At 41.2% G+C, this 20997-nt stretch overlaps 1 protein-coding gene across 1 annotated transcript in view; it reads left to right on the top strand.

The window, feature by feature from the left end:
• Positions 1 to 20997, top strand: part of dnah10 (dynein axonemal heavy chain 10) — a 110299-nt gene that overhangs the window by 52009 nt on the left and 37293 nt on the right. The window contains exons 35-53 of the mRNA XM_017725210.2: positions 2455 to 2643; positions 4141 to 4287; positions 4857 to 5048; positions 5987 to 6105; positions 6281 to 6439; positions 9112 to 9247; positions 9339 to 9461; positions 9573 to 9704; positions 9982 to 10198; positions 10433 to 10552; positions 11280 to 11425; positions 11567 to 11719; positions 13031 to 13291; positions 14475 to 14647; positions 15025 to 15118; positions 17099 to 17266; positions 18508 to 18696; positions 19012 to 19183; positions 20507 to 20710. Coding sequence (XP_017580699.2) covers positions 2455 to 2643; positions 4141 to 4287; positions 4857 to 5048; positions 5987 to 6105; positions 6281 to 6439; positions 9112 to 9247; positions 9339 to 9461; positions 9573 to 9704; positions 9982 to 10198; positions 10433 to 10552; positions 11280 to 11425; positions 11567 to 11719; positions 13031 to 13291; positions 14475 to 14647; positions 15025 to 15118; positions 17099 to 17266; positions 18508 to 18696; positions 19012 to 19183; positions 20507 to 20710 — 3094 coding nt within the window. The remainder of the gene's footprint in view (positions 1 to 2454; positions 2644 to 4140; positions 4288 to 4856; positions 5049 to 5986; positions 6106 to 6280; positions 6440 to 9111; positions 9248 to 9338; positions 9462 to 9572; positions 9705 to 9981; positions 10199 to 10432; positions 10553 to 11279; positions 11426 to 11566; positions 11720 to 13030; positions 13292 to 14474; positions 14648 to 15024; positions 15119 to 17098; positions 17267 to 18507; positions 18697 to 19011; positions 19184 to 20506; positions 20711 to 20997) is intronic.

The raw sequence follows: 20997 nt of genomic DNA, 5'->3' as shown, positions 1-20997 counted from the left end.
TTGCCTCAGTGCGAATTAAAATTGCAGAGAGGAAAACTCTGACTGTTGTCTGTGCTTATGCACCAAACAACAGGTCAGAGTATTTGGCCTTCTTGGAGCGAATGGGTGGGGTTCTGGAAAGGGTCCTGCCTACAGACTCCATAGTCTTACTGGGAGACTTCAATGCTCACTTTGGCAATGACTGGGAGACCTGGAGAGGCTTGATTGGGAAGAACAGCCTGCCTGATCTAAACCCGAATGGTGAATTGTTATTGGACTTCTCTGCCAGGCATGGATTGTCCATAACAAACACCAAGTTCGAACACAAGGATGTTCATAAGTGTACATGGTACCAGAGCTGCTTGGTTCAAAGGTCAATGATTGTTGTCATTTCTTCTGACTTGGGACCATATGTTCTGGACACGCTGTCAACTGATCACCATCTGGTGGTGAGTTGGATCAGATGGCAGGGAAGACTGATGGTCAGACCCGGTAGGCCCAAGCGAATAGTGAGGGTGTGCTGGGAATGACTGTCGGAGGCCCCTGTTCGAAATGATTTCAACTCCCACCTCTGGGAGAGCTTTTCTTATGTCCCGGAGGAGGTAGGGGACATGGAGTCTGAATGGACCCTGTTCAAAACCTCCATTGTGGAAGCTGCCAGGCATAGCTGTGGCCAAAAGCTTGTGGGTGCCTTTTGGGGCAGTAACCCAAGAACCTCCTGGTGGACACCCGGTGGTGAGGGAGGTTGTCAAGCTGAAGAAAGAGGCCTTTAGGGACTGGTTGGCCCAAAGGACTCCCAATTCAGCAGTTAGGTACTGACAGGCAAAAAAGATGGCAGCCGCAACGGTGGCAGAAGCAAAATCTGGCGCATGGGAGGAGTTTGGGGAGGCCATGGAAAAAGACTTTCGTTTGGCCTCAAAGAGGTTCAGGACAACTGTCCGGCGACTCAGGAGCGGTCAAGGTGGCTGCGCCCAAGCTGTATTCGGCAAGGATGGAGAAACTCTGACTTCAAATGAGGATATTGTCAGTTGGTGGAAGGAGCACTTTGAGTGACACCCTCATGGGAGTCAGGGCCAGAGGCTTCAGGTGTGTCAAGTTCCATTTCCCTGGTTGAGGTCACTGACGTAGTTGGTAAACTCCTCAGTGACAAGGCACCGGGGTGGATGAGATTCATCCAGAGATGCTTAAGGCTCTGGATACTGTGGGGCTGTCGTGGTTAACATGCCTCTGCAATATTGCATGGACCTCGGGAACAGTACCCTTGGACTGGCAGACCGGGGTGGTGGTCTGCATTTTTAAAAAGGGGGACCGGGGGTGTGTGTCAACTATCGGGGTATCACACTGCTCAGCCTCCCTGGGAAAGTCTATGCCAAGGTGCTGAAAAGGAGACTCCGACTGATAGTTGAACCTCAGATTGAGGAGGATCCCGTCCTGGCTGTGGAACAATGGACCAACTTTTCACCCTCTCACAGATTGTTGAGGGGGCATGGGAGTTTGCCAAGCCAGTCTACATGTGTTTTGTGGACTTGGAGAAGGCTTATGATTATGTTCCTCGAGATATCTTGTGGGAGGTCCTCTGGGAGTATGGGGTGCCGGGGCTACTACTCCAGGCCATCAAGTCTCTGTACTTCTGGAGTGAGAGCTGTGTTCATATACTTTGCATTATGTCAGACTCTTTTAGTGTTAGTGTTGGACTCCACCCGGGTTGTGCCCTGTCTCCACTCCTGTGATAATCATAGACAGAGTGTCAGGGCATAGCCAGCGTCAGGAGGGCATTATGTGTGGAGGCTGGAGGGTGGCGTCTCTGCTGTTTTCAAGGAAACAATACCAACAACGAGGGGAACCACACAACAGGATATAAAGACACACAATGCAAGACGAAGGGACTGAGAAAACACAGGGGTATAAATACTAACAGAAAAAAAAGAAACACCTGAGATCAATGAGAGGGCGGGGCTGGGAGACAAAGAACAGGTGAGGAGCTGACAAGACAACAAAAGCGCATGTCAGAAGAAATCAAAAGCACATGGCAGATAAACAAAAAACACACAGTACTAGGAAACCAAGAAAAAGTCAAACAGAAAGACCAGGAAAGAGTGAACGGGTGTTACACAGTGTCTGACCTCACAAATGCGCTTCTGGAAGAACGTTCAAAAATTCCCATAAACGCACTCCTAACTCTTGTGGAAAGCCTTCCCAGAAGAGTTGAAGCTGTAACAGGTGCATAAGGTGGGCTGACACCATATTAAGCCCTATGTATATAAATATAATTGATATATACACACACATGTATATTTTATATGTATATAAATCTCTATAATTAAGGTCATCATTATTTGCAGGAAAACCACCCAAGAGTTCTGTGGTTCTGTTGTTTTATTGAGTTATAGTGGAGGTTAAAGATTATTAATCTGTTATAATAAAATATGCAAGTGACATAACTAATCTGTCTTATTGTGATTGAATTGTTGATAGTTTGAGGGTCAGGAGATCAGTCTGGACTCCCGAATGGGAATCTTCATCACGATGAACCCAGGCTATGCTGGACGCACTGAACTGCCTGAGTCTGTGAAGGCTCTGTTCCGTCCGGTGGTGGTCATCGTCCCTGACCTGCAACAGATCTGTGAGATCATGCTTTTCTCAGAGGGCTTCCTCCTGGCTAAGGTGAAGGTCATAATCCTTGAAGTACTGATTCACATATCCATGCTTTGCCCGCAGTGCATTCTTTTCTAGGGGTTGTTGCTTGTTTGGATATGCTTTATAGAATATTATCAAAAATTTGTTTAACCTAATGAAAAGAAGTTCAGAGTCACTACATAATGCTCAATTTACAGTTTAAAATGCTACACTGAACTGTGAATTTGCCACGATTCAACATTATCTTGATTATATGACAAGAGCTACACCTGATTCATCCAAATAGTGTGACCTTTAACACAAATGTATACATTACTGTGTAAAAGTCCATCCATCCATCCATCCATCCATTTTCTAAGCCGCTTCTCCGTCAGGGTCGCGGGGAGCCTATCCCAGCGGTCATCGGGCAGAAGGCAGGATACACCCTGGACAGGTCGCCAGTCAATCGCAGGGCAGACAGACAGACACAGACAGTCACTCACACCTAGAGGCAATTTAGCACGTCCAATTGGCCTGACTGCATGTCTTTGGACTGTGGGAGGAAACCGGAGGAAACCCACGCAGACACGGGGAGAACATGCAAACTCCACACAGAGAGGACCCTGGTCACCCGGCCGGGGAATCGAACCCAGGCCCTCCTCGCTGGGAGGCAACAGCGCTACCCACCGTGCCACCGTGCCGCCCAAAAGTAAAAAATGTAAAACCATTTATTTAATTTCCATTCAACATCAATATTGCTATAGATTATTAAATATACGATAATTCATTTGCATAAGGAAAGAGAAAGTCAGAGGAAAAACAGCAGTTTCAAAAACTGGAGTACAATAAATGATTAAAGGCTGCAGAGAAAATGTGGCTCTTAACAACCACCTGGAAGACCTGGTAGACCCCAAAACTGCCTCCATCAGATAAACAGCACTGAAAGATCTCTGAGAGAGAGGAGAACATCAAGCTGCTTCAGATCTGAAAACATCCACAGGGGTTTCTGTCCATCCTTCCACTGTGAGAAGACCACTCAGCGCTGTGGGTCTGAAAGGACGTGTAGCTGATCGAGAAGAACCTCACTGAGAAAAGGAGACGGACACATCAAACAAAGAAGCTGAACGATGGACTGACCGCCCCAGAGTCCAGACCTCAGCACCACTGAATGGGTTTGATTAGTTCAGGAAATCAACCAGCTTCTAAGACTGAAAAACTGAAAGTTTGTCTCCCGAAAATAATGAATAAATATTATTATCACTATTGAGGCTTCTGTGTCATTTTCTGTAAAAATAATTGTTGTTTTAACTGTAGATTAAATAGATTGCACTACATGTCATTCGAAGGTGTGTGCTACGGTTCCTCACTGTGTTGAATGGGATTTTGACCAATGTTGTTAAGCTTGTCCAACTTTGCATGGGTGGCAGGGAAAGAATGCATTTTGTGGGCAGAGCATGGACTGGCCAATTTATATAGTTGGGGCACTGCACACATTCCACTGTAATAAGGCACAGAAGTATTAGTACTGTGTTTTTTGAGTTATAGATCTTGGCGAAGAAGATGACCGTGCTGTATAAACTGGCTCGAGAGCAGCTGTCCAAGCAGTCTCACTACGATTTTGGGCTGCGAGCACTAAAGTCTGTCTTAGTGATGGCAGGAGAGCTGAAGAGAGGCTCCCCTGATCTCAACGAGGTGGGCAGCACTTTGAACACTGCAGAACCGTAATGGTCTTCTCTCTTCTGTCAAAGCATGAACTGCATAGAAAGCATACTGAAGAATCTGACTTTGAGCAGATAACGAATAATAAAATAAAGAAATAAGATACAACATTGGCATTAATGTTTTTAACTTATAATTCTTAGATAAATGCTGTACTATTTAAATCTAATAAATAGTATTTCACCAATTAAAAAAAAAAAAAATTCTGCACAATTAAATATCAATGTTACTGCCGTGCTGAGAATGATCCACCACCCGAATAGTACCTGCTCTGTGAGGGTCCATGGGGGTCCTGAGCACTGAAGAACAGGGTAACAGAGTATCAGAGAAACAGATGGACTACAGTCTGTAACTGTAGAACTACAGAGTGCAGCTATACGGTCAGTGGAGCTGATAAACTGGACGATGAGTGTAGAAACGAGGAGGTGGTCATGATGTTCTGCCTGATTGGTGTATTTTAATGCCTACTAGTAGTAGCAAAAATGGCAAATTCACTTTTCCCTGGAAAGTCACATGGTCTCTCTCCATGCCCAAACCCTCAGGATGTGGTGCTGATGCGAGCTCTGAGGGACATGAACCTTCCTAAATTTGTATTTGAAGATGTTCCACTGTTTCTGGGACTGATCTCAGACCTGTTTCCGGGACTGGACTGCCCACGCGTGCGCTACCCCAGCTTCAATGACGCTGTGGAAACCATCCTGCAGGAGAACAAATACATCCTGCTGCCCAATCAGGTTCTATTCTAAATCCAGACATGTTTGCCTTTCTCTAACAACACGAAGACGTTAAAGATTACTTTTGTTGTTTTTTTTATCTGAATGGATAAATGCTGTTCTTTCTTTGTTGCTTATTATTTACCAGATGTATATGTTTGATGAATTTGTACTTTTTTGAGAAGTTACAAGTGACTCTACTCAAGCGCAGTAGAGACGAGCACAATTTACTTTGTGCTCACTTTAATTTTATTCATTAACATTTAGTGTTTATTGAATTCTGTTTTGTTGGTTTAGCTTTGTACTGGTGACAACTCACACTTTTGAGGTTTATAGTTGTATTTTAGACCAAACGTATCCAAAGGAAGAAAAGAATAGTCTTATAAACCTCAAAAATGGTAAATTTACAGGAGAAGGAAAAAAACATACTTTATTTTCAATGCAAGTCAATGGAACCAGACTTTTCCACAAGTCGTTTTGGGTCATATTTTCTTTTTGTCCATTCATCAAGAAATTTACACACAATATAAAAGGCAACAGGCATTTTTTAAAATTATTTCAAAAACAGAAAAATGACAAAAATGGAGATACAAGGTTTTCTTCTGACAGCAGCAATATACTGATAGATGCTGGATGTACAGTATGATAATATTGGTATTGGCATATAGCCTCTGACAGATAATTCATGCCAAAATGTGATGTATTTAGTTTCTATATTTTATTTATTTATTTTTTATATATATATATATATATATATATATATATATATATATATATATATATATATATATATATATAGTTTTTATAGTTTCTATATTTTATAAACGTTCATATATCAGCATTGGCATCTGAATCAATAGATATGTACATGAAAATAGTACTGGACATCGAAATCAGCCTGCAATTCTCATATGAGTGCATCCCTACTAAGATGTTCCCCTGTCTCTGTTTGGCTGCAGGTGGATAAAGTGGTCCAGATGTATGAGACCATGATGACCAGACACACCACCATGGTGGTGGGACCCACAGGAGGGGGGAAATCTGTGGTTATTAATACTCTGTGCCAGGCCCAGACCAGGTCTCTGTCTTTGTTTACAGTTTAAACCTTTTTATGAAAATGATGTGGGTGAAATCCTGTAAGCTAATAATTCTCTAAACTGTTTGAATACATTTAATCTCTAAACTTGGATTGATGTTTCATTTTGATTCATTTCCCTGATGTGTCTCTAAATCTGTCAATCATGTAAACGCAGGCTGGGACTGTTGACCAAGATGTATGCGCTGAACCCCAAAGCCATGAGTGTCATCGAGCTGTATGGCATCCTGGACCCAGTCACCCGAGACTGGACCGATGGGATACTGTCCAACATCTTTAGAGATATCAACAAGCCTACTGACAAAAAAGAACGAAGGTTTTTCGTTTTTATATTGGAATCGCAATTTAAGAGAGCGCAATTCTCAAATCGCAAGAGCTGCAATTTTTTCTATAGCCTACACTCTTAAAAACAATGGTTCCTCAAGGTTCTTTAACGGTTGGTTCTTTAGCAAAGACAGTCATTCTATATAGAACCAAGATCCATTTGCATGCTCAAAGTTCTTTGCATGGTGAAATAGAACATGTGTTGTGAATGCTTCTATATAGCACCAAAATGGGTTCTGCTATTTTTATGGTGTGAAGCTCATAACAGTAGGAGTACCTTTTTGGTGCTGGATAGAACCCTCTGCAACACATACTCCATCAATGAAGAACCATTTCACCATGTGAAGAACCCTGTAAGCATGCAAATGGATCATAGAGTGTTCAAGGTTCTATACCGAACCACGGTTTTAACTAAAGAACTCTTGAAGAACCATCTTTTTTTAAGTGTGTACTTTGTCAAAAGTAAATTGAACCTAATAACACAGAGCTTATGAACTGCCTGTAGATGAGTTGCACCAATCAGAGGCAACCAAATCTCCATGTGTTGTGACATCACAACCACGACTTACTGGCAGTTTATTTCGGGGTCAAGCCAAAATAGTCTGGTCTTCTTGGCCAAAAAAAATAAATAAAATCAGCCCTGAACTTGAATTTATAAAAAATAATCCAAGCAAAAAAATAAAATCGCAATTATATTATTATATAATATAATATTCTATAATATTTTCTCGTTCAGCCCTGGTGACGGCCATACAGTAGTATGCAAAAGTTTGGGCGCCCCGGTCAAATTCAATGTTCTGTTGATTTTCTAAAGTAGAAATAAGTGACCACATCCTTTACAGAGAGCACAGTTCTGCGCATTTTAATGCACTGTTTACTTGCTGAATTTAACATATTGGAAAAAAAAATGTCAAGAACAGAAAATGTGGCCTGTGCAAAAGTTATGGCACACCTTATGCTGTATGTTTCATTTTTTTCTAATATGGTAAACTCAGTTAATAGAAATTTAGAGGAAAAATACAACACAGAAGTGTAGAACGTGTTAATATATTTTCACTTAGAAAATCAACAAAATATGTCATTTGACCAGGAGTGTTCAAAGGTCTCTGTATGACTACCCACCTTTAAATCAATGTAAATAAGTGACTATTGTTGTTTAATCTACAGTTCCCCATAAATGACATGATTTCTCAGTGTTATTGTTGCATAAATTAATTTCTATTTGTTTTCTTGAGATCTCAGGTTTATCATTATCACAGCTTAAAAAAACATTGGTTTTCCAAGATAACAGAGTAATTTTCTTCACATTTTGAGAAAACAAATAAATGGAACTTGTTATAATAGGCTAACAAAGTAAAGAATATATGTAAATACATAGCCACGTGGGGCTTGTAAATTCATATATTTTTATTTGGATAATGTCACAAACTACATATTTGAGCAAGAAACCATATGAATGGGGATATACTTCACATTTCAGCTCCCCTTTATTGCTGCTCTGCTTAAATAAAGCTGAAACTATTGTGGTGCATCCAACAACAAAGGCAGCATAGAGCTTCTTTTATACAGTGATAGGAAATGCATCCACATGCACATCGTATGTAAGGTTTTTTTAGAGAGCAGAAACAGAAGTGGACGTTTTCATTAATCGTGCCTAACACCACTCCTTAAGCTGGATAAAATCGTGGCTTATTGCTTTTAGAATATGTCAACAATACTCTGTAAAAAATGAGACGTCAGCTCAGCTTTTCTTGAGTGGACTCAAGTTGAGGACACCCAACTCAAACTTCTTAGTTGAGTCAAAATTTCCCCCAGCTACTGTTTCTAGGTCTGCATCTCGCTTAGATAAACAAAACTGAATTCGTGTTTTTCTTTACTCTCCACTAGCTGGCGCTCCTTCTGTCACACAGTCCCTCCCATCTGGCATTTTTCTCTTGGGCTTCTGGATATGGACAGCTGTGGCATTGCTGGGATTCAAACTCGCCGTGCTTTGAAGTTAAAACAACTCATATTTGCTCCAGTGTTTTAAACATTTGTAGACACAAAATCTAAGTTGCTTCATGTGTTCCTGAGTGGTGCAGTGATTAAGCCGTCACCCCAAAAGGAGGTTGCGAGTTTGAGCCCTAGCGATGTCATAGCCATCCGTAAGTGCATCCCCAAGAGGAACGATGTCTAGCAGGACTCTGTGATGGAAAGAGTCATAGATAGTGGGGAGGTTGAGTGTAAAAAGTTCATTTTATTTACCTCACTTACACGCAGAACTAAAAAAAATAAAACATTTGAGTCAAATAAGAAGTTTGAGTTGTGGGAACTCTTGTGTCCTCAAGTTAAGTCGACTAGTTGAGCCATGTAATCATTTTCTGTATCTTTTTTGAGTTGAGCTGACCTCTCATTTTTAACAGTGCGCACAGTGTGATGAAATACATCAGTGATCAATCATTTATTGAATTTGTTATCAAAGTATACACTTCTTTCACCAATGAGCATAGTCTGTTAAAATTAGACATGCAAAGTAAAGTAATGTATTTTATTTGCTTAATACATTCATGCAAAATTAAACTGAATATCTGCTTAAATCTGCTAAAATTATTATTTGCCAATTAAACTGTTAACTACAGTTTCCTATGTGTTAAAACTAACTATAATCCTGTTTTCCCCCTACAGGTACATCTTGTTTGATGGTGATGTGGATGCTCTGTGGGTGGAGAACATGAACTCAGTGATGGACGATAACAAGCTGCTAACACTGGCTAATGGAGAGAGGATCCGCCTGCAGAGCCACTGCGCTCTCCTCTTTGAGGTGACCCAGCACTGACGTATTTTCAATACAGCAACTAGTTGATTACAGCAACTCCGTACTACAGAATTTACAGACGTTTCTTTGGTTTCAGGTTGGAGATCTGCAGTATGCCTCTCCTGCCACTGTGTCTCGCTGTGGAATGGTGTTTGTGGACCCCAAAAACCTCCGATATGCCCCCTACTGGCAAAAGTGGGTTAACAACAGACCTGCGAAAGTAAGGAATTGACATAGCAAATTCTTCAAAGTCCTGTTTTCAACTAACATTCAAATGTGTGGTTTTCTTCCATGGTCTTATTTTGTAAATGCATATTCTCTTTTACACCAGGAGCAAGCAGACCTTAGAAAATTGTTTGAAAAGTATGTTCCCAGCACCATAGACATGGTAGTAGAGGGCATAGTCGATGCAAAGCAAGGAGACAGGCTGAAGACGATCGTCCCTCAGACAGATCTAAACATGGTAAGTTTACTGATTTCAAGCAGGCTGTGTTAGAGGCTTAATTTCCATATATGGACTTTTTTGAAACTACAGAAACTGGTTTTATCTATAGAAAAAGAGAACATTTCGTTTTTCATCATATGGACCCCCTGAAAGTGAATAGCTGTGTATTGTGAGGGACATTTGTATTTGACAAATTGGCAGCTGGAGCTGAACTTTCAGTTCAGTGGTCCTCATCACTGTCCAGCACTCTGTATAGGTGATTATTGCTGTGTGTCAATGCGCCTCCCTCTTGTAGGTGGTGCAGTTGTCTATGGTGCTGGATGCTCTGCTGGAACCAGAAGAGCTCAGCAGTGAGGAGCTGGAGTGTTTCTTCTTAGAGGCTCTCTACTGCTCCCTCGGAGCCACTCTCCTGGAGAACGGCCGGAAGAAGTTCGATGACTTCATTAAGAAGTTGTCGTGTCTTACCACCGTTCATGATGAGAAAGTACTTGCTGGGCCTGGAGAGCTACCGGGTAAAGGGAAAATGCAACTGTCTTGTTAGTTTTGATCATTTTTATTTCCTCTCTTTCGCCCGATGAACGCTGGGATAGGCTCCGGCACCCTCTGTGACCCAGAAGGATAAGCAGCTTAAAAGATGAACGGATGGATGGATGGACGGATGGATGGATGGATTGTTTTTATTTATTGTGTAACCCTTATCACCAATGTTTGTACACTCAGATTACACATCTGTATCACTTTCCCAGTTTACCTGCCGACGCTCTATGACTTTCATTTTGATGGGAGCACAAAGAAGTGGACGCCCTGGAGTTCACTGGTTAGCAAATACAACCACAACCCTGATACAAAATTCATCGACATTCTCGGTAAAGCTTCTCTTCTCTTCTCTCCTCTTCTCCCCTCTTCTCTTCTCTCCTTTTCTCTTCTCTTCTCTTCTCTTCTCTTCTCTTCTCTTCTCTTCTCTTCTTCTCTCCTCTTCTCTCCTGTTCTCTCCTCTTCTCTTCTTTTCTATTCTTTTCTCTTCAGTTTTTTTTCTCTCTCTCTTCTCTTCTCTCCTCTTCTCTTCTCTCATCTTCTCTTCTCTTCTCTCCTGTTCTCTTCTCTCCTCTTCTCTCCTCTTCTCTCCTGTTCTCTTCTCTTTTCTCCTCTTCTCTTCTCTTCTCTTCTCTCCTCTTCTCTCCTCTCCTCTCCTTTCCTTTCCTCTCCTCTTCTCTTCTTTTCTCTTCTCTTCTCTTCTCTCCTGTTCTCTTCTCTTTTCTCCTCTTCTCTCCTCTTCTCTTCTCTCCTCTTCTCTCCTGTTCTCTTCTCTTTTTCTCCTCTTCTCTCCTCTTCTCTTCTGTCCTCTTCTCTCCTGTTCTCTTCTCTTTTCTCCTCTTCTCTTTTCTCCTCTTCTCTCCTCTTCTCTTCTCTCCTCTTCTCTCCTCTTCTCTTCTCTTTTCTCCTCTTCTCTCCTCTTCTCTTTTCTCCTCTTCTCTCCTCTTCTCTTCAGTTTTCTCCTTTCTGTTCTCTTCAGTTTTTTCTCTCTCTCCTCTTCCTCTTCTCTTCTCTTAAATTAGATCCTCAGATGTGGTGTTATCATTCTGTGTTCCTCAGTGCCTACAGTCGACACCACTCGTGTGAACTGGCTGTTAGAGCAGACGGTGAAAGTAAAGAGGCCGGTAGTTTTGGTTGGAGAGTCTGGAACCTCAAAGACAGCCACCACACAGAACTTCCTCAGCAGCCTCAACCCAGACACCACTGTAAGTTCTGCAGTGTGTTTCCTACTGACTTTCTTAAAAATATATATCTTGTGAAATGATATTTAGCTGTTTTGGAGAAAACTGGTCACATCCATAAGCACATTCATAATATCACTGTTTTGAATCATTATTGTTTTCCAGATGGTTCTGACCATAAACTTCTCATCGAGAACCACATCCATGGATGTGCAGAGGAGCCTGGAGGCCAGTGTGGAGAAACGGACCAAAGAGACTTACGGCCCTCCAATGGGCAAGAGACTGCTTGTCTTTATGGACGACCTCAACATGCCACGAGTACGTCTGTGATGGTCTGTTATGGACAAACGTGGATGTGTACTGCAATACACTGCAATATATAGTCCACCCATGTCAGTGGTCATAAGTACATATTATATATTAATATATATTATATGTTACATATGAGTTGACATAATCATAAATTAAATTCTCCCGTTCAGTACGTGATCTTGGTGCTCTGCCTGGCCTTTAACGCAGCAGTTTTACAATGATTTACAACGAATTTCTGCTGAAATGGGAGGGCAATACATTTATGTATTATCCAGTATAGATACAAATACCTTCCGATTCGACTTTTCAACATCTTGCTCTTTCAAGAGCCAAAACAAATATCCAACAAATAAAAAATATTGTTATATTGTACAGTTCCCTTGACTGCACTGTAATCAAAAATCATGATGATACATTTGTGGATATTTGATAAATATGATCTATAATTAATTATTTTCACTGACAGGATTGCAATTTGATAAAACCAGTCTTTTGCCTATGCAGTACATTTGCCTGACCGTGAAACTTCACTGCCAGTGTGTTATTTAAGCAACGGGACATGAGAGGAAGTGTGTTATCATGAAATAACATCACGGCTGTGATTTGGTCGCTGTAGATCATCACAGTCGAGATGATTTTGGCGATAATCTGTTACTTTTATACAACAGTTAAATAAATAAAGTAAGAAATTAATAAATTAGGAGTTATAAATTATAGTTTCTTAACAAGCAGCTTGTTGCTACGTCAGAGTAACGTGCTCCGCCCATTCGCTGCTCAGTCTGCTGTAAGCCTCGCTGTTTAAAGTACAGACTGAGCCATAAAACTGGCCCAATATCAGGTTCAGCTCAGTTTGGTCAGTTTCTCCAGATCAGTATTAATGTTGTTTTGTTCCAGCCGGTCTGTAAAGCTTCTTACAGCCCATTTAGTTTGGCGAATGGTGTTGGGTTCATTTCTGGCTGATTCCAGGTTGTTCAGCTGTTCTTCTGTCACAGCTGTGACTGAAAAGCTGCTCAGTGGTGATGACAGTTTGGGAATTTAGTGTCGCCTCGTCTTCAGAGTCGGACCAAATCGGCTGTCGGTCAGATGTGGTCTTAACAGTGTCCGTTTTCTGTTTGTGGCAAAGTAAGAAGTAAAAACGTTCAAATGGCTCGAGCGTCTCCTACAGCTGTCAGAGTCGTTGCTTAACGTCTCAGCGGAGTGATAGTGTTTGTGAAAAAAATGTTAGAATGCTTCTCAGCCAATCAGCTTACATGGCCGGAACTAACCGTTGTATAATAGAATATATTTACTATAATTTTTTGCATTATTTTCTCCCAGGTGGATGACTACGGTACCCAGCAGCCCATCGCCCTCCTGAAGCTGCTGTTGGACAGGGGTGGAATGTATGATCGAGGAAAGGAGCTCAACTGCAAGCAGCTGAAGGACCTGGGCTTCATCGCAGCCATGGGGAAAGCAGGGGGTGGCCGCAACGAGGTGGACTCCCGCTTCATCTCTCTGTTCAGCGTTTTCAACATCCCCTTCCCTGAAGAGGAAGCCCTGCACCTCATCTACTCCTCCATCCTCAAAGGCCACACCAAGGTGAGAGCCACACTCCCCCAACAGCAGAATTAATGCATATTTTTTTAGCAATGTTTTTATTTTATTATATTCTACTTTTTTTGACAGGGACAATACAGATAAACAGTATTGCATAGAATGCGACACGTAATGTATAAACCGATCAGGCAGAACATTCTGACCACCTCTTTGTTTCTACGCTCACTGTCCAGTTTATGAGCTCCACTTACTGTATAGCTGCACTCTAGTTCTACAGTTACAGACTGTAGTCCATCTGTTTCTCTGATACTCTGTTACCCTGTTCTTCAGTGGTCAGGACCCCCATGGACCCTCACAGAGCAGGTACTATTTGGGTGGTGGGTCATTCTCAGCACTGCAGTAACACTGACATGGTGGTGGTGTGTTAGTGTGTGTTGCGCTGGTGTGAGTGGATCAGACACAGCAGTGCTGCTGGAGTTTTAAAACACCTCAGTGTCACTGCTGGACTGAGAACAGTCCACCAACCAAAAATATCCAGACAGCAGCGTCCAGTTGGCAGCGTCCTGTGACCACTGATGAAGGACTAGAGGATGACCAACACAAACTGTGCAGCAGTAGATGAGCTGTCGTCTCTGACTTTACATCTACAAGGTGGACCGACAAGGTAGGGGTGTCTAATAGAGTGGACAGTGAGTGGACACAGTGTTTAAAAAAAAAATAGCACCTGCTCTGTGAGGGTCCATGGGGGTCCTGACCACTGAAGAACAGGGTAACAGAGTATCAGAGAAACAGATGGACTACAGTCTGTAACTGTAGAACTACAGAGTGCAGCTATACGGTCAGTGGAGCTGATAAAGTGGACAGTGAGGTGGATATAATGTTATGCCTGATCGGTGTATATTGCATCTAGCTTAAGCTAATTTTCTTAATTTCTACTTTCTAATTGATTAAATATGTAATTATGTAACTACATTGGGTAACAACAAAACAAAGGTAACAACTGTTATTTGGACTTTTACAGAGAGTATGTAAATTTATTCCCGCTTCATTATATTTTATGATCTTTTAGGCCAGTAGTTGTAATGAATTAACAGAAGAGATTTGCAGTGATGGAATATGATGTTTTATGTCAGCGCAAAATGTTGATGATTAAATAAAGCACATTGACCTTGAATGTGCTTTTCATACTATTCTGTTTGACACGAACTGATTCTGTGCTGCTCAGCCATTCGAGGAATGCATTCAAAAGATCTGCGACAAACTGACCTTCTGCACGTTGGAGCTGTATAAAAACATAATTAAGGATCTTCCCCCAACACCCTCGAAGTTCCACTACATCTTCAACCTGAGAGACCTGTCCAGGGTCTACAATGGCTTAACCCTGACCAACGCAGAGAGGTACTAGACTCCTGCAGACAATCCTGAGCTGTGTAGTCTAGTGCTGAGCGATAGTTCATCTACATTGGTATACCATTGGTGTCTGCCATGTGCGTCGTATACTAAATGCTTCAGATTTTTAATTTTTTTAAAAAGCAAGCTCAAAAATGCATGAAAATAAATAAATAGTACATTTTCTAACTGGAAATTAGATTTTTTAGCACAGAGCACCAGCAGTTCAGGAAGCACAGGTACATTAACTTTATTAATGCATACTTAACTAACATCTCATACCCTTATGTTTGGAAAACGTTGTGATATATAGTCCAAATATGATAAATATTGGAATGCATCAATGTAGTCTGTCCAGTTAGATTTCTGATTGTGACTTCTTGCAGGTTCTTGACGGTGACCCAGTTTGTGCGTGTCTGGAGGAATGAGTGTCTTAGGGTGTTCCATGACAGGCTCATCAACGAAGCCGACAAAGCGCTTGTGTGTTCCTCTGTTTTCTTTATCAATTAATTCTCCACAGCTTCATTAATTGGTTATACAGCAAAAGTTACTAAATGCCACCACATGGAGTTTGTATATTCATACTAAGTATTTTTAGCAGTTACTGAATAATTCATAGTAGCTACTGAGTGATTCATAAGACGTACTAAGTAGCTACTATGTACTAAGTACTAACACATAGTAGTTACTGTGTGATTCAGAGTAGTTACTCTGTAATTCATAGTACTTACAGACTGATTGAGTAGTTAATCTGTAATCTATAGTACTTACTGAGTGATTCAGAGTAATTACTGTGTGATTCACAGTACTTACTGAGTGATTCAGAGTAGTTACTCTGTGATTCACAATACTGAGTGATTCAGAGTAATTACTGTGATTCACAGTAGTTACTGTGTGATTCAGAGTAGTTCGTCTGTAATCTTTAGTACTTACTGAGCGATTCAGAGTAGCTACTCTGTGATTCATGATACTGAGTGATTTAGAGTAATGACTGTGATTCACAGTACCTACTGTGTGATTCAGAGTAGTTACTCTGTAATCTTTAGTACTTAGTGATTCAGAGTAGCTACTCTGTGATTCATAATACCGAGTGATTCAGAGTAATTACTGTGTGATTCACAGTACTTACTGAGTGATTCAGAGTAGTTACTCTGTAATTTATAGTACTTACTGAGTGATTCAGAGTAATTACTGTGTGATTCACAATACTTACCGTGTGATTCAGAGTAGTTACTCTGTAATGTATAGTACTTACTGAGTGATTCAGAGTAATTACTGTGTGATTCACAATACTTACTGTGTGATTCAGAGTAGTTACTCTGTAATTTATAGTACTTACTGAGTGATTCAGAGTAATTACTGTGTGATTCACAATACTTACCGTGTGATTCAGAGTAGTTACTCTGTAATGTATAGTACTTACTGAGTGATTCAGAGTAATTACTGTGTGATTCACAATACTTACTGTGTGATTCAGAGTAGTTACTCTGTAATTTATAGTACTTACCGAGTGATTCAGAGTAATTACTGTGTGATTCACAGTACTTACTGAGTGATTCAGAGTAGTTACTCTGTAATTTATAGTACTTACTGAGTGATTCAGAGTAATTACTGTGTGATTCACAATACTTACCGTGTGATTCAGAGTAGTTACTCTGTAATGTATAGTACTTACTGAGTGATTCAGAGTAATTACTGTGTGATTCACAATACTTACTGTGTGATTCAGAGTAGTTACTCTGTAATTTATAGTACTTACTGAGTGATTCAGAGTAATTACTGTGCGATTCACAGTACTTACTGTGTGATTCAGAGTAGTTACTCTGTAATCTTTAGTACTTAGTGATTTAGAGTAACTACTCTGTGATTCATAATACTGAGTGATTCAGAGTAATTACTGTGTGATTCACAATACTTACTGTGTGATTCAGAGTAGTTACTCTGTAATCTTTAGTACTTACTGATTCAGAGTAGCTACTCTGTGATTCATAATACTGAGTGATTCAGAGTAATTACTGTGTGATTCACAGTACTTACTGAGTGATTCAGAGTAATTACTGTGTGATTCGCAGTACTTACTGAGTGATTCAGCATAGTTACACTGTGATTCATAGTACTGACTGTGATTCAGAGTACTTACTCTATAATCTGTAGTACTTACTGAGTGATTCAGATTAGTTACTCTGTGATTCATAGTAGTTACTGAAGTAATTACTGGGCAATGTAAAGTTGTTAATAGATAAAAAGCTTAAATAAGTAAGTAAATTAATTCTCCTTTACTTTATGTGGTTAAAGGCCCATTCGGGAATAAGTTACTCACACAGGGGAGTTTTGTCAGTGTAATGTTACTATGAAAACTCTTTTTTTACTACAAAAAACAGAGTGAAAAATCACGCCTAAAACTTATTCTCACTGTGTCTTGCTATTCAATCTCACTGTCTTTGGCTCTGCCGTGTCCAGGTCCAGGGACACGTTAAGAGCCTGATAGAGGAGCATTTCAAATCTGACCTGGATTCTACTATGAGAGACCCCATCCTGTTTGGAGATTACAGAACAGCCCTCAGTGAGTCTGAGCCAAGAGTTTACGAGGACATTCAGGACTATGATGCTTGCAAAGCCCTGTTTCAGGTACAGCCATGCTACAGTGTTACAACTAAGCACATCTAATACTGGCCCTTGATCAGCGTTCAGTGTAGTAATGTTTACAGTAGTTACCCCTTTAAGGGCCCGGATTGTGGAAAACAACTTTGTTTGAAGGAGACTGATGTTTTATGAAGACACTATTAAAATTTCAAGACATACCATTCACTCTTCAGCCTGTACAGTGATTATATCCGCTGTTGTCGGAAGAAAACCTTGTATCTCCAAAACGAGAAAAGAAAAAAAACTACTTTACTTATAACGTAAGTCAGTGGAACAAGTCATTTTGGACTGTTTCTTTTGGTCCTTTCATCATGAAATTTAGACACAATGTAAAGAGCAACAGGCTTTTTCAGATTATGTCAAAAACTGAAAAACAACAAAAATGGAGATACGAGGTTTTCTTCTGACAGCAGCGATATGGAAACTAAGCTGCAGATACAGCCTGTTTGCAGTTCAGTCCTTTTGTGATGTCACAAAAACCAATTTTTTGTTTTTTTCAAACCATATTTCCTTACACTCTCCTTCAGCCAACCTCAGTTTAGCCACACTCATTCATGCAGGGTGTCACGCATTCAACTCATCAGTTGAACTCCAAATCCCAGAATACCCTTGGAGATCCTGTGACTCCAGACACAGGCATGTGCTCACAATCCCCAGACTTTTATCTGATGACACCTGTGTCTCATTAGAGCACAGAGTACTAAAGCCTGGGTCTGACATTCAGTCAGTGCGAGGTGTTGTTTTCTCTGAAACTTACTGAGCATATTCTCCTTTTGACCGCTCGGATTCGTGTTTTTGGCTGCGTCTGTTTCCCTTTTTGGTACTTTTGCTGGTTGTTTGGATTTGTTATTAGACATTTGGACTGAACTTGGACTACTCCTTTGTGTTTTGCCCCTTTTGTTGCCTAGGCTGCTAGGTAGACGAATAAACCGTCTAACCTCTCATCCGCTAGTGTCTGGGTTTCTGTCACATCGTAACACAGAGGTTATAAGGAGTGTTTCAGCCCGGAGGGCAGCCAATCAGAACATTTACATACGCAAAGGCACAGTAACATAAACAGCCTGTTTAATTTTAAGCGTGTTTGGAAAACCATCATGTAAAAATGAAGCGTCCTTATTTTTGTTCATAAAACCACACAAATGTTATAAGTGTGCCTCAGCAGGGAAAAATAAAATACTAGAAAATATATTAAATACTCCAAATCACTGCTGCCGTATTTCCCGTAGGAGATCCTGGAGGAGTACAACGAGAACAAGACGCGGATGAATCTGGTTCTGTTTGATGATGCACTGGACCACCTGACCAGAATCCACCGCATCATCAGAATGGACCGTGGCCACGCCCTCTTGGTCGGGGTGGGAGGGTCAGGGAAACAGTCCCTGACCAAACTGGCTGCTTTCACTGCAGGCTATGATGTAATAAAGCTTTAATATACATCCTTTCTGCCTTTATCAGCTGTATTTCCGCTACTGGTTTTGTGTACAGTAGATAATAACTTGCACAGGTTTGTTTTATTGTTATGATGGTAATTCAAACAGAAATGGTGAAAAAACTTGACATCCATAAAACACAAACGTTATAAAATAGAATTAACCCATTCATGTTCAGCTAATTTGGGCTGATTTTATGATGTAAAATGTAACAATTGCACTAACTTTGTTTTTTGGGTTTGCTTTACTCGTCTGTTACACTTATGAATGCAAATCTAGTTCTTTCTTTTGTGGCTGCAGGTGTTCGAGATTGTGCTGAGTCGGGGCTACTCGGAGTCCAACTTCCGTGAAGACCTGAAGACCCTTTACTTGAAACTAGGCATCGAGAATAAGAAAACAGTGTTTCTGTTCACTGACGCTCACGTGGCAGAGGAGGGCTTCCTGGAGCTCATCAACAACATGCTGACATCAGGTATACAAGACAGCTTACGGAAGAAGAAGGGAACGTCGTTTGTTTGTGTGAAAGTCGTTCAGAGTAGTTACAAGTGCCACACTGGCTGGGTCACGTGTGAAGAGTTGAGAAACCACACAAGTGTGGAGAGCAAAGGGTCACTACAACTGTGAGTGGGAACCCCTGGTTTAAGGTACATTCAATGCATTGTGTGGAAAAAATAATGTTATCATTATTATTGGTAGGATTACCAACCTTACATGTGAAAAAGACGTGTAGGTCTTTTCGAACAGTAAATACAACGGCTATGCTTGAATTGAGACATTGCGACCCCTGGTTCCCATCACCACCACTGTAGACTTATCTGTTCATCATTAGTCCACCCCGAATTACTTCTTTATCTCAAGATTTAAATTTGCGCTTCTTGTGACTCAGAGAAATTCAGGTAAGAAGAAAACACACACTCACGTTTTCTAAACCACTTATCCTTCTGGGTCTCTGGTGCTGGAGCCTATCCCAGCAGTTATTGGGCGGAAGGCAGGATACACCCTGGACAGGTCGCCAGTCCATCTTATGGCAGACACACAGACATAATCACTTGTACCTAGGGGCAATTTAGCGTGTCCAGTTGGCCTGACTGCATGTCTTTGGACTGTGGGAGGAAACTGGAGAACCCGGAGGAAGCCCACACAGACTCGGGGAGAACATGCAAACTCCAGACAGAGGGGACCCCGGTCACCCGGCCGGGGAATCGAACCCAGGCCCTCCTCGCTGTGAGACGACTGCGCCACTGAGCCACCCGGTAGAAGAATAATTCCCCCAGAATGATAATGCTTACTAATAATGTGGGAAAGTTACCTGGAGTCTACTGGCTGACAAAGACATGAGCCAGTGATTGAACCGACAGTGAAACAGGTTTGAGGCTCTGTTGTCCAGGCCAGTATGTTGCAGGTGTACAAGTGAAACCGCACACATATGGTTGTATAAGAATTTTGAACAGCTCTGGTCTAATTACATGTTTTGTTGAGTTGTGGAAATCAACAGAGAACACACTTCATCATGGCATTTTCTGTAGATTTTACTACCGAATTGTTTATTTGTGGGTTCAGCCAATAACACACTGTAAAAAAACTACACATTGCAGATTCATACTGGATGAAAATCTCTCCAAAATGATTAATTATGCACACTTATTAAAATCTCTCCACAGTTGAGTTTAACATATGGGACAAAATAAAACACAGGGCATAAAATGTGGCACATCTTTTATCTTTTGTGCATCACTTCTTTTCACATTTTAGTGAACATCTGAGGCAGCTGCGTAGTGAAAGTCTGTGTGTGCAGGCATGGTTCCAGCGCTGTTCCCTGACGATGAGAAGGAGTCCATCCTGAACCAGCTCCGGGACGAGGCTCTGAAGATGGGCTCCGGACACTCCAAAGAGAGCATATGGCAGTACTTTGTGAACAAGAGTGCCAGTAACCTGCACATTGTTCTGGGCATGTCTCCGGTAGGGGACGTCCTCCGAACCCGCTGCAGGAACTTCCCAGGTAACACGGGAGAAATCCGCTCACTATTCGCTGTGGGTTTTTTAATATCCCGAGAGAATTTAACAAGTGTGCCATGTAAGTACATTGTGGGCCTTTAGCATTTCGTTGCTGTCGGAAGAAAACCTTGTATCTCCATTTTTGGCACTTTTCACATAATTTTTGACATAATTTGAAAGTACCTGTTACTCTTTACATTGTTGGTAAATTTTGTGATGAGTGGCCTAAAACAAATGACCCAAAATGACATGGGAAAAATTCTGGTTCCATTGACTTACATTGAAAGTGAA

The sequence above is a fragment of the Pygocentrus nattereri genome, chromosome 20, assembly GCF_015220715.1.
Source record: "Pygocentrus nattereri isolate fPygNat1 chromosome 20, fPygNat1.pri, whole genome shotgun sequence".
NCBI classification, from domain to species: Eukaryota; Metazoa; Chordata; class Actinopteri; order Characiformes; family Serrasalmidae; genus Pygocentrus; species Pygocentrus nattereri.
The sequence above is the reverse complement of the archived record's forward strand: the minus strand, read 5'-3'. Positions and strand labels throughout refer to the sequence as shown.